The following is a 14,183-nucleotide window of genomic DNA, read 5'->3' as shown; positions in this document are numbered from 1 at the left end:
GTATGTATGTATGTATGTGTGTGTGTGTATATATATATATATATATATATATATATATATATAGAGAGAGAGAGAGAGAGAGAGAGAGAGAGAGAGACTTGGGGTATCATATGATTTCACACCAATTCAGCGTACCAGCAGTAGACGTCAATTTAGAATCTGTGCCATATTAATTCCCAGAGATACCAAAAAAGGTTCAGGAGCTACAAAGGGAAGCAGTACAAACTGTACAACTGCAGATGCACAGCTATCATAGTAAAACATACTATACACTACAAGAGGTACATTCGGCATACAATGGGAATTGGAGGTACTAATAAGAACAAAGACTACTTAAAAAAACTACTAACTCAAAGATTAATAGGAAAGTACCCAATGAAGGAATGGACAAAGATATTTCAAGAAGAGGAATTAATATGTTCAAAGACATGGGCTATTTCACTGAATTACAAGTAATTCAAAGTTCAGAAATCCTTTGAGCAGGGAGAGCTGGTAAAGGAGTTAAGAGAGATGATGCTGACCAGGAAGACAGGGGACAGATCAGACATGCCTTTTTGTGTACCAAAACATAAAATTCAGATTCAAGTGCAAATAGTGAAAATCACAAAGGATATTATGGAAAGCAGGAACAATAATAGAAACAGTTGATTCAGATTAAGAAGCTAATGTAAAAACAAAATGGTGGTGAGCAATGTAAGAAGGGCTGGAATAATATTTGAAATCTAAACAGGAAAAACTGATACAATTTGAACACTGGTTGAGGTAGAAGAACAGAAGTTACAAGAAGCCTCCCACATTTATTGTTTAACTGACAGGAATTGGTACCATAACAGATATACAAATGCAAGGAAGCCAATAGGTTTTAAAGAAGAATAGGATAAATCCTGCTTTTAAAACTGAAACTAATATGTACATTAGGAATCATTCATTAAAAAAATAGTTTGTCAACTGGGGATTATTAATAAAAATATTAATAGAAACTCAAGAAATGTGAATAAGTTATTCAATCACCATGCTTATAGAAATATGACCTCTATTAACTTGTATTATGCTACAGAAATGACTTAAATACATGACAAAATTCACCTCCTTCTGGAGCTAGACACAATTTACTATCTTGTACTCAACTCTGTACTACTACTTTTTAACCTTTGGTTTCTGACCTTTTCTGGACAAATAAGTTAAGACACAAAATTCAAGGAACATACACACGTTTAATGCCTGAGCCCATCCACAAGCCAGTTCAGGTTGCTCCAAGACCACCAGGAGCAGATACTTTGTATATTGTTGGTATTCTCAGGAACAGCAAAAGCAAGTTGTCTGAAGAAAATTCACTCTTGGCTCAACATGTTCATCCTGGATGTACGTTGATTATTTTACAAGTTTAAATGATGGTTATCCTACACTGTAAAATCCTAACAGCTTCCGGAGATAAAACAAGTATCAGAAAATACTTAAATAAAAATTTAAGTATTTTCTGATACTTGTTTGAAATACTTCCAGATTGAAAACAAGTATCAGAAAATACTTAAATAAAAATTCTATCAGAATCTGCAAATATTTATTATCTGATCCTGGAAGATACAGTTTAGAATGTTATTCATCTTCCCTACCCAATAGCAGAAATCATCTGTCTCTCTCTGCACAATCAAATTTCACATTTATCAAGTTAAGATGAGTAAATGATGCTTACAGAGAAATATTTAGCCTCCAGTACAAATAAAGAAACTCATGATTTTTAAATTCTATATACATACGCATTAATTCAGAATAAAAACTAAACAGAGTACATAATGTAGAAAGACACAGAAACAGTAAAGGATATCAACAGATGTAAAGTTCTTAAATTTTATTTAATCTCCTAATTGAATGTTCTATAAATGATATGGCAAAACACGAAGTCAGAGCTTGAAAACTGCATATGCTCCACATATGCACCCAAAGAAACGAATTGCAATATTCAAGGGACTATAAGTTACATGAATAGGACCTCTGAATGACATGGATTCTTCTAAACCATTTAATACTTCATCTCAAGGCAGTATCAATTTCTCCTATATGCTCCCATGCATTCTGTTGACACTGCTAAATTAAAAATTTCATATCAATAATTAGGTAGCTTTAAATTCATTTCTGAGCATAAGAGTCTTAAAAGCAATATATTTCATTCATCTCTGTAGTTCCAATATCTAGTGCATACCAGTCATTGGCTAACTGGTTATTTAAAAGACATTGAACTTATCTTTGAGCCACAGGTTAAATTTATCCTTCTAGTGGCCTATCACAGTATTAACAAAGGTATCTATTATCTTTAAATTCTAGGGAATGTTAATCACTAGCTTATTCTTAGAAGCTCTCCATATGAAAATGAGTTCACATTGGAATATTATTTTATGGGTATTATAACATCATTTAGGATAATAGCATATTATTTACTGCTTCGTTCTATTGTTTGGTGTTTACATTCTTTCATAATTTTATATTTATCCTACTGATGCAAACTTCAATAAAAGTAGATGCCAAAATAGAAAGAAATAAAGATAAACTGATCTCTCTATCCTAGGATGCCCCAATAATGGTTCTTTAAAAATAAACTCTCCAGTCAGGCATGATGGCTGATGTCTTAATGCTAGCAGCACAGGAGGCTGAAGGAGGAGGATTGCCAAGTTGAAAGTCAGCCTTAGCAAGACCCTATTTCAAAATACAAAATAAAAAGGCCTGAGGATGTGGCTCAGTATTTAAGTACCACTGGATTCAATCCCCACTACCAAAAATAAAAATACAAAAATAAACCCTCCAATTCATACTCTGTATTCTGCATTTGGTTTTTCACTAAGCGTGAAAATTCGGTGAATTTTAAGGAGTAGAAAGAATAAAATCAAATTAAAACAAACAAATTTGGCTAAATCCAGAAAGGCATTTTACCTCTGATTTGTCTCATTCCTCTAATAATAACTGCCCATTGACAAGTTCAAAGTAGAATGATTACAACTCAAGAAAGATCTTTCATTATTTTTAATATTTTAATGAACCCAAAACTATATATAACAGGAAAAAGTTCTCAATTTTTTTTTATTATTTTAAAAAGATCCTGGTGTTTTCTACATTCTGAGACACATAAGAATTAAAATCCAAACAATTTCCAAAGTTATATTCTATAATTGAACTAAATGAAATCCAAGGATTGAAAAGATTTCTTTTTAAGTTAGTAAAAGATTTAATTACATATCTCAACCTTTGACTGAGGGAGCATAAACGGCCAACAATCCCATCACAGTGTTTGAACAGAAGCCACACTTGTCACAAGCTACTCTCAGCTGCATCTCAGCCACATGCTTGAACAAACACAACAAATAAACACAAGGCTGCTTCTGAGACACACAGGACTTTGGATCAAGGATTTCCCCTGTGTCCTGGCCATTCCTCCTAGAACTTCAGGGCAGCTTGAGACACTTCCTCAATTCCCTCCCTCTTCCTTACCTAGGGTCAGACCTACGTGGAGTTGGATGGTTCTCCAGCCCCTCCAGACCCCTCTTCCAAAGACTGTCACAGGCATTTTGCCCAATCCCTCACACACCAAACCTCCCCTTCTCAGAAGAACCAGACCAACATCCCTTATATCACAAAGCAAATTCCAAAAAGAGTATCATTTTCAAATCATCTGATTGCAAATATTACAACTAAAAATACAGCCTTGGGGCTCTGGTTGTGGTTCAGTGGCAGAGCACTTGCCTAGCATGTGTAAGGCACTGGGTTCGATCCTCAGCATCACATATAAATTTTTAAAAAATCAAGATACATCGACAACTAAAAAATATTCAAAAAAATGTATATATAACCCTTTCTTTTTGTTATATATGTATTTTTCATTTGTTTTAATTAGTTATAGATGACAGTAGCATGCATTTATGTACTTTGATATATCATATACTCAATGGAATATTAGTCAGCTTTAAAGAAGAGTAAAATTATGAAATTTGCCAGTAAATGGTTAGAGTTGGAGAATATCATGCTAAGCAAAATAAGCCAATACAACAAAACCAAAGGCCAAATGTCTTCTCTAATATGCAGCTGCTAATCCACAATAAGGCAGGTGGCACTAGGGAAGAATAGCATTAGCTTAGATTAGGTAGAGGGAAGTGATGGGAGGGGAGGAGAGGGGATATGGGGATAGGAAAGACAGTAGAATGAAACAGATATTATTATTGTATGTATATATGTGACTGCTGACCAGTATGATTCTACAACATGTACACTCAGAAAAACGAGAAATTATATCCTATCAATATAACCCTTTCTTAAGGGTTATTATTGAACAGAATACTTCATTTCCCTTTGTTGTGCTCTGTACAGGATCACACTCCACACTCTCATGCTTTGTGAGGTGTGTGAATGCCCCATACACAACACACAGCCTTATTCTAGTAAAGTTCCAAGACACCAAGGGGGTAGATAATAATCCTGGCTTTTGCCTTTTGGGAAAATACATTCTAGGATATAGAATGCCTCCCATAGACATTCTAGAAAGACATACAAACCACTAACCACCCCTGTCTATGACTGCATCAATGTTATCATCATAGCTTAGGAAATCAAAAGATATAATAGTTGCGAATCAATGTGAATGTATGTAACGCCACAGAATGGCACATTAAAAAAAAACTGAAAAGAACAATGGCTATGTATTTCAAAAGTAAACAAACTGCAGATCTGAGTTATTTTTACTGCAAAATAAAAAAAGAGGTCCACAAAAGTACAACAGAAACCCATCTAATTTTCAGTGTCTAAAGAATATGGTAAAGCAAATTTTTTGAAGGCTGGAGGCAGTTAAATAAAAAGATATTAAGCATATTTTCTTTTTTTATTGGTTGTTCAAAACATTACAAAGCTCTTGACATATGATATTAAGCATATTTTCAGTGAGCAAAAGATGTTAGTTATATCTAGATTCACATTAAAGTATCAAAGACATTACTGGTACCCCCCTCTCATAACCAAGCTTGTCTGTCTTTTTCCTTATTCATATTTGCCCTGTGAAAGAACTCTCCTCCCTCTAGATTCAGAAACTTTGGAAAACATGTTTTCTTTTTAGTCAATAACTCAAATAGGGAAAATTCTCTTGTATCACATGAACCAGAATTAAAGAAAGTTTCGTTCCATTCATTCTACACTCCAAGTACACTAAATGTATACAAATAACACTAGGAGCATCCAACTGAAGGAAAAGCAACCAAGAAGACAACTCTAAGAAGCTCAGCAGTTTGTTCTATTTCAATACAATTCTCCCTGAGCTTTGCACATTTCTCCATGTATTGCAGTAGAGGCATTGATGGGCTTTGTTCTAGATTTAAGTATAGTAAACAACCTCAGAGGATAGAGGCAGCATTGTCCCTTCCAACAAAGGGCAGGCATACTCCTAGTCCAATATAATAAAGTCACCATCTGGCATAGAATCAGCATGCTTACCGCTCATTCAAAAAGATTCAGGTTCCATAAGCTCAAAGTTCCTCTCCTACAGCACACTCACCATTTCCCACCAGAGAGCTCTGCCATTTGACCACCATAGCTAAACTTTACTAAGCATTTTGTTAAAATAGCAGAAGACAGCTATGGTTCCTGTGCCTACCATGCATAATATCTTTCTGCATGCCCACGTGTCTGCTATATCTCAACCCCCATAACCCTAGATCAATCATTCTATGAGATGGGTGAGTGAAACAGATAAAGTGACAGACTGGACTGTCTTCAGACAGACACTCCAAAAAGAAAGATTAAAATCAATTATTTCCTGAACTAAGAATCATAAATATTATCAGCCAGTTCGAAAGCCATGCTGATAGCCTTGTCTCCTATAGCCATTTGGGTAACAAGGATTCCAACTGAGGGTCCCCAACAACTATAAACAACATTTTCCTTCCAAAAATGCCATGTGTGTCTTCAAGAGAGAACAACTCATATGAAAGACAGGCATTAATTTGCCTCTCTTTTCAAAAATATCATAACTGACACATTATGTGTTTAGGGAAACACTACCAGTGTGCCATGCAGAATTCAGATAACTTTGGAAATCACTTCAAAGTCAAGCTTCCTTCGGTTAATCTAAGAAAGGTGGGGTGGAATGGGATGATTCACTATATTCCCCATCATGCAGTCATTCCTGGAATGAAAGTCAGACATTTAAAAATGCTGTTATGAAATTTTTCCTGGGTTTTAGCTGAGATAATCAGTAATACCACATCATCCCTGACAGCACTTAGGGCAGCTTCAAGTCACTGGCCAGGGTTGCTTTGCATAAAAGAATTGCCCTGGTCTTCCTCCTTCCTGAAGCAGAAGACTGTGAGATCATTAACATATCAGTCTGTATATAAATTAATACACCAGCCTTGTGAAAAGAACAATTGAAATTTTTAAGGAGAAAGACAACTGTTGTGCTAAGGTCTCCCTGAGCCTTTCACATTTCTGCATGTATTGTAGTAATTGACTTCCTGATCCAGTCTCATTGGAGGAGTCTTTATTATATAGTCTACAAGGCAACTTAGCAGATTTCACCACAGCCTATATCAATAAGATCATAGCTAACTGCTTGCTGTCCCTGCCCCTAAGGTCAGGGTTTATCTCCTTCAACACCATACTGCACCTGGTCTTCCTCACATCACACTATGAGCTTAATGCTCTGGAAATGGGGGCTGCTATAAAACTAACACAAGAGTCTTTATTTTTGACCTAGAAGTTTATGTTTGTCGACAGCACCCATTAAACATGTTACTTTACAAGTAGTGGGAAACCTGGAACCCTTCAAGTTCTTGATACTCCCAGTTACCACTCCAATGGGACTGGATCAGGAAAACACAATTAGGGTAGGGAGGAGGTGCAGCTTTGCTGTTATTTCAGACTTAGGAACATGTACACAGAAGAAAAAACCAAATGTCAAAAAAACCAAGCTAAGATTCACACACTTATTCCTTTCCTGACATAAACATATCAATACATACCAATCAACTCTATGAACAACAGAGCAAGGGTTTCAACAAACCCTTTGAAATCCAGATCCCCTTGCAAAATACAGTTCTCACAAGAGAAGATGGAACACACACATAGAAAGGAGGAGAGAGAAATGAGATAACAGAAAATTAAAATGTGGCAAAAACTAGAGATTGGCAAATCTATATTTATTCCAAACCTCTTCTAAGTAAGACCAGGTCAACAAGAGAGAACAATCACACACACACAAAAATGGACCTATGATAGACAGTGTGGTTCTCCAAGGACATCTGTGGCAGAAGGCATCTCTGTTCCTAGCATCTCAAGTGCTACCCAGGGTAGTGTTTTCGGATCAAGTTTCTGAGAACATTGTTGTGATGTGGTACAGCATTCTTCTTCTGTACATGACACTTATGATTACATATCATCCATACATGGTTCTGTGGGCCTTGAAAAATTTTATAAGGTACTCAATACCATTTTCTATTTAAATGGCCTAGAATGGATTAGGTTGCTTGCAGCTGAAGAAATCTTCCTGATATATTTGAGAAAATAAACTTAAGTATATTAGTGCAATTTCCAGTATTTATTATTGGTTTTAATTAGTTATACATGACAGCAGAATGCATTTATGTACTTCAATAGAGCATACATAAATGGGGTATAATGTCTCATTTTTCTGATTGTAGAATCACATCAGTCATGCAGTCATATTATGTACATAAGGTAATAATGTCTGTTTCATTCTACTATCTTTCCTATCCCCATATCCCCTCCTCTTCCCTCACTCCCTTCTGCCTAATCTAAGGTAACTCTATTCTTCACTAGTGTCTCCCCTTCATTAGGATTATCATCCATATATCAGAGAAAACATTTAGCCTTTGGTTTTTTTGTTTATACTTTCTTTCCTGAAAATAAGACTCTCTAACATCTGAAAATAACTATAAGATATTTCGGGTACTTCGTTTTTCATTTTATTACTAAACTATATCAAATGGGGGAAATACACTCATTTTCTATCAAAATTATAGGCAGTCAAATTATCTTTATTATGATCACACTCTGAAGAAAATCAAACAATTTTCCTTTAAAAAGCACTTTGCTATAAACATACATTGCAATAAAAAATTCCTCATTGTTCTTTATATTACTATCTCCCATTTTCTCCAATTTAAAAGCAAACAATTGGTTTCTATTTTATTTGGTAACAAACAAGTTTTATTTTTAATTTGATGATCTGCTAATATCACCCAGATTAATTCATTTTAATAAATGTGAATTAGGAAGATAATGGAATAAAATGGGCACTTAGAACAATGGCTTTATGGGAAAATTGACAATCAGCTAGTTCTAAAATAATCAAATTTGTAGAAAATTCAGAAACCCTCAAAGAAAGTATATTTATGTTAGTAAAGTGTTGCTTCATAATTTTAATGAAAATAGAGCATAATCAGTAATCTTCAGAAGAGAATCTATTTTACCTTTTTTTTAATTGAGGGTGGGGTGAGGTAAACTAAATTACCTTGTTGCAAATAGTACCTTTTAAGCTTGCCATCTGCTAGTTTTTCAAACATTAGGCTTAATAATAAGAAGCCTTTATTAAAGGGTAAAACCCACAATAAAATGAATAGCGAAAATTAAAATTTAGAATTCTCTTCCCATTATCTACTCTTTATCAGCAATATGGAATGTACCCAGAAAATGAGAAAAGGTGATTTTAAATGATGCCAACATAACTTTTCTTGATGCAAATTAAGATTTAAGAACTGCATCAAGAAATTTATTTCAGCATTTGAAGGACATCAAAAAAGTTCAATACCACCAAGTGTAACAGAAAATATAATTACTTACAACTGAACAAATTACTTTTTGTAAAAACCAATTAGTTTCAAATATAATCAACCATCTATACCATTGTAAAAATTCTCAAGAATTGAATCAAATACATGATTTCCATAGCTATCAAAGGTCAATGTTGCCAGGTGAGATAGCACACACCTTAGGAGGCTGAGGCAGGAGGATCGGCCACCCTTGGCAACCTAACAAAGCCCTAAGCAACCTAGCAAGACTATCTTGAAATTAAAAATTAAAAAATAGGCTGGGGATATAGCTCAGTGGTTAAGCACTTCTGGGTTCAATCAATGGTACCAAAAAAGGGAGAGGGGGAAGGAGTGTTGCTGCTATCCCTCCTCTACTACACTGCTATACCATTACCATAAAATAAGGCCAATAAGAGGTAGTTCAAAAAGAAATCATCCTGACAAATGTAATTAGCCGCGTTATTTGTAACAAACAATGGAAATGACCAAAATGTCTGACAACTGATAAATTAAATAAGGTGTATTCAATATATAATGGAATAATAGGTGGCAATAAAAAATGAACTACTGATACACATTCCAACAAAGATAAATCTTGAAAATATTATGTTAAATGAAAAAAGCCAGTCACAAAGAACCAATAATTGCATGATTATATTAATGTGAAGTGTCTGGAATATGTAAAACTATAGAGACAGAAGGTAGGTTACTGGTGGCCTAGGGCTAGAATGTATGAAGGAATTTTGGGGTTACAGCTAAGGGGTGAGAACTTTCTTTTGGGATCATTGAAAATACTATAAAATTGATTGTGATTAATACATCTGAATGAAAAAAATACACACTTTAAATGGGTAAATAATATGACATATGAATTTTATCCAAATTTAACTTTATTTAAAAACCACCCAAAAACTAAATTCAATTTTGAAATAAAATTTAAAAAATTTCTTCAAGTGTTAATGTCTTAATCTTAAGGATAGTAAGCCAGAACTGTTTAAAACATCAGATGAAAAAGAACACCTACACAAGAGGAAATCAAAAAGATTCAAGGAAGAAAGGAAGGAAAAGAGAAGAACAGAAAGAAGAGACAGAAGTAGAACACGAAGGAATATGAATTAAATGACACCAGCACAAGAAGCAAAAACTACAGGTGTCAGCAATGGAGAACAAAGGCAAGTCCCTAATTCCCCTGCCATCTGCCATGCGCAGAATGAGTGAAGAGGGGCTTTTTTCCAGGCCCATGGCAGCTGGACACATGCAGTAGAGAACATACATTCAGATCCTCAGTTCTACCTACTGCAGAGGGACACAAATCACAGCAACAAGGTCCCTCACCAGCCACTCACATTGTTGTCAGCTGATATGTCACAGTCAATTCATCAGCTTCACAGTTTCTAATATCATCTGATTTTGCTTCAAATAACATCTTTTAATTTTAATTTAATGTTTCTTAATTTTAAGACTTGGATTTTCTATTCCTATCACAACTAGAAACAATAAAAGGATCAAGCACCAGAGAACATTTAAAATTTAAAAAAAAAAAAAAAAAAACTACAAGTAGAGTCCAGGCATGGTGGCATAAGCTTGTAACCTCAGCAGTTTAGAAGGCTGAGAAAGGAGGATCACATGTTCAAGCCAGCCTTAGCAACTTAATGAGGCCCTAAGCAACTTGATGATACCCTGTCTCAAAATAAAAAAACATAAACAGGGCTGGGGATGTGGCTCTGTGGTTAAGTGCCCCTGAGTTCAATACTTAGTACCAAAAAAGAAAAAAATAATACAATTATAACTTTTACATATAATTTTTTTTTACATATCATTTAAAACAGATGTGCTTCATACTTTTTAGCACACTGGTTTCCAAAAGTTGTTGCTCATCAGAATCACCTAAGGATTCCTTTAAAACTCCCAAGGCCACGTCACAACCAGGTCAAATAAATTGTTAAAATCCTGGAAATGAGAATCAATATCAATATATTATTTTAAAATGCTCAGGTTTGAGCATCACAACAATCATACCAAAAATCTTCTTGTCTGTTTTCATATTTTTGAAGGAGAATTAGATGAATATTAGTTAGCTTAATACTAAAATGATTTAAGTCTAAATGTAAATTTTTTGGAAAAAAAAAACAGTTTAAGAATATCTCATATAACCCTAAGATTCTTCTTTTTTCCTTCTTTTTCTTTTCTTTTTTGTGATGTTGAAGAGCAAACCTAGCGCTAATGTGATCTGCCACAGAAGTAAAGTTCCAGCCCTATAACTTTGAATTTTATTGTGACTCATATAAACTCTCAGCTTATTAGTCATGAATATTAAAACAATGAGAAGCCTCAATTAATAACATTAATGAAACTGCTTAAAAATAATATTAATAATTAAGCCTAATAGAATAAACAGTTTAAAGAACTATGGTGATATGTTTTATTGAAAAACCAGTAATTTTACTCCTAGAAAAGTAACCTAAGGAAGTAATCATGGATGTTTGCCAAGACATCCATAAGACAAATTATAACAATACAAATTGAAATTCTAGACATTCACTAAAAATAATACTATAAAAGAAAATTAAGTAGCATGCAGTATCATATTATAGTATCTACATACAAACCAGTCACAAAATAGTTTCACAAAACCCATGTATAGATTTCATATACATGGAACCTACTTGCAGTTGAACTGAATTATGACGAAGGCCTTCCACAATAGAAGAAAATCTGTCAATTTTTCTTTCTTCTCCAGCTGAAGTTAAAGCTTCTAAAACTTCTTCAAGGCTATTGGAAATGTGAAAGTCTATTAATTAAATTGCAAATGACACAAATACCATCATGCAACTGCTTCATCCTGCTATAGGTGTCTATATGCTAAGACAACCAGTAACACTTTTAGAAGTAACTTACTGAGTACATACCATGGACCAAGCACTGTTCTAAGCATAATTTATTTGCTTCAATTCATTTAATCCTGACAATGCCCTAAGAAAATGTGCATTCATCAAATATTTATATATCACTTACCACTTATCAGGTACTATTTGAGCCACTTTACAAATATTAAATTTTTTTAACTTTTTAATTGACACATTAAAATTATACATATTTGTAGGGTTCCATGTCATGTTTCTATACACGTATATATCGTGGAATGCTGAAACTAGGATAAGCATACTCTCTCCTCAAACTTAGGTCACTTCTCTATGGTAAAAACAAACATTCAAAATCCTTTCTTCTAGCTTTCTTGAAATACACAATAGATTATCATTAGTAGAGTCAATTTACTGTGAATTAATGTATATAAAAAAAGAACATATGAAGTGAGTACTATTATTAATCCCCACACTAGATTAGGAATTGGAAGCAGAAAAATGTTAAGCAACTTGTTTAGTGGCTCACATCTGCTACATTGTGGAACAAGGTTCTGAAACCAGACAGCCTCGTTGCAGTGAGCAAAAAAAGCTCTCAGCAATACATTCCAATGCCTTTCAAATAAATGAAGTTGTAATAGCCAAAAATACACAGTAAGATACTTTAAGTATTCAAATGTACAATATAATTATGCAAGAGCTATATGCCTCCTCCTCTTGTAAAGAATAATGTGTATCTAAGCTATTATAGATGCTTATTTTGTGGATGGAGGCAAATAGTTCTAAATGTTATTTACATTATTTTAATACCCATTCTGAAGTCAAGAAGCAACAAAAAAGGGAGAAAAGGAAAGGAGGAAGAAAAGGGTGAAGGAAGGAAAAGAAGGAGTCAAATGTATAAAAGATGATTTATCAAGAGCTCTGTAATGTTTTGAACAATCAATAAAAATAAAAAATAAAAAAAGGAAAAAAAAGAAAGAGAAAATGGGAAAAGAGAGAGAGGAAGAGGAGGACAAACAGAAAGAAAAAGGAAGGAGAGTAGAAAAAAAAACAGGAGTCCAAGAGGATCTGGAGAGAGGAAAAGGAGGAGGGAAGGGAGAAGGGAGAGAAAGAAAGGATGGAGGAGAAGGGAGAAAGAAAGGAGAAGTTAAAAAGTATCATATATGTATATCAATATGTATATAGATGCTAAGACATTAATTCTTAGACTTCCACAACAAAAAACATGATATTTTAAAACTGCAAAGGATAAAGTACTAAAACCAGATGCCATGCTTGGGACAATAGTTGGGTTTAACTAAGCCTCTTCTACAGATATACACTACAGGTATATACTGGGTATACACTGGGACTAAGGAACAAGGCCTAAATGGTGCCTTTGACTCTGCAACTGTGGCTCCTCTAAACTGGCTCAATCCCACTGGCTACAACAGGATCTCCCTGAGGCAGATTTTCAAAGGAATGCAGGAGGCTGTGCTTATTGGGCTCTGCATACCCTTGTATGAGATGTCTGTGTACTTTTGGTTGTTAAGTTCATTCATTTTAATCGTTTTCAAAAGGCATTTATATGCTTTCTTATAATTAAAAGACCAAATTCCTTTAAATAAGAAAAAAAAGTTTATAATTATCTGGAATAAGTACAATAGTCTAAGAAATACAGTTAACTGCTTTAAAGCTTTAGTATGTACTGTATGGTCAAAGACTTTGTACCCTCAGGCAGTATAGTACTATTAAATATAAAATTTCCAAAATATACATATAGATTTTTCAAATACCTGTTTGTTTTTATAAAGGAATATATATAGCACACAGCTTGAATTAATTCTATCTCAAAAAAATTAAATAGAACCTATATATATTTTTCAGTCTGCACACAGTGTTTGAATTCAAAACAGTTCAAACTATGATGAAGAAATCCATTTTTCAATGGAACATTTTGGCCCATAACATATGGATAAAGAGAAAAAATTACTCAGTATTTCTTTTTAGTCAATCAGAATTTAAATCAAATGTTTACATAAAATTCAACATGTATTTAAATTTTAAATGAATAGATACATTTAATGATAAATAAATAAACTTTTGAAGCTTATTATTTACCATGACAAAAAAAAAAAGAACACTTACATGCTTTCCTCTCCTACAATGCACACAGCGGAAAGGAGCTTAACCACATCTGTCATCATACTGGGGTGCTTGGGATCCATGGCTTTGGCCAATAAGGAAAGACTCCTTTCTTCACTCATAATTCTTTCTAAGCCATACTATATTATTTTGGAAACAAGAAGTTAAATATTAGGAGTTAATTGAAAAAAACATGCCTAAATTGAAATGCAGTTATTTAGAAATTTTTATAAGAATACATTCTCACAACTAGTAAAGTCTGAAAACATGCATGCCTGTAGCACATTAAAAATTCACAAAAGTATTCACATTATGTCAAGAATTGTGAGGCTATACCAAATACAGAGAACACAAGAGTAAAATGAGATGTTCCAACAGCTAAACAGACCATACTAAA

General features: G+C 33.9%; 1 protein-coding gene across 1 annotated transcript in view; it reads right to left on the bottom strand.

Annotated features, from left to right (window-relative positions):
• The window catches only part of Diaph3 (diaphanous related formin 3), a 455,034-nt gene that overhangs the window by 309,463 nt on the left and 131,388 nt on the right, over positions 1-14,183 (bottom strand). Inside the window, exons 8-9 of the mRNA XM_005338141.4 lie at positions 13,790-13,926; positions 11,468-11,573 (exon numbers count right to left, since the gene is read on the bottom strand). Of these exons, the coding sequence (XP_005338198.1) occupies positions 11,468-11,573; positions 13,790-13,926 (243 nt within the window). The remainder of the gene's footprint in view (positions 1-11,467; positions 11,574-13,789; positions 13,927-14,183) is intronic.

Source organism: Ictidomys tridecemlineatus, chromosome 6, assembly GCF_052094955.1.
Source record: "Ictidomys tridecemlineatus isolate mIctTri1 chromosome 6, mIctTri1.hap1, whole genome shotgun sequence".
NCBI lineage: Eukaryota > Metazoa > Chordata > Mammalia > Rodentia > Sciuridae > Ictidomys > Ictidomys tridecemlineatus.
This window is presented reverse-complemented; position numbering and strand designations above follow the sequence as displayed.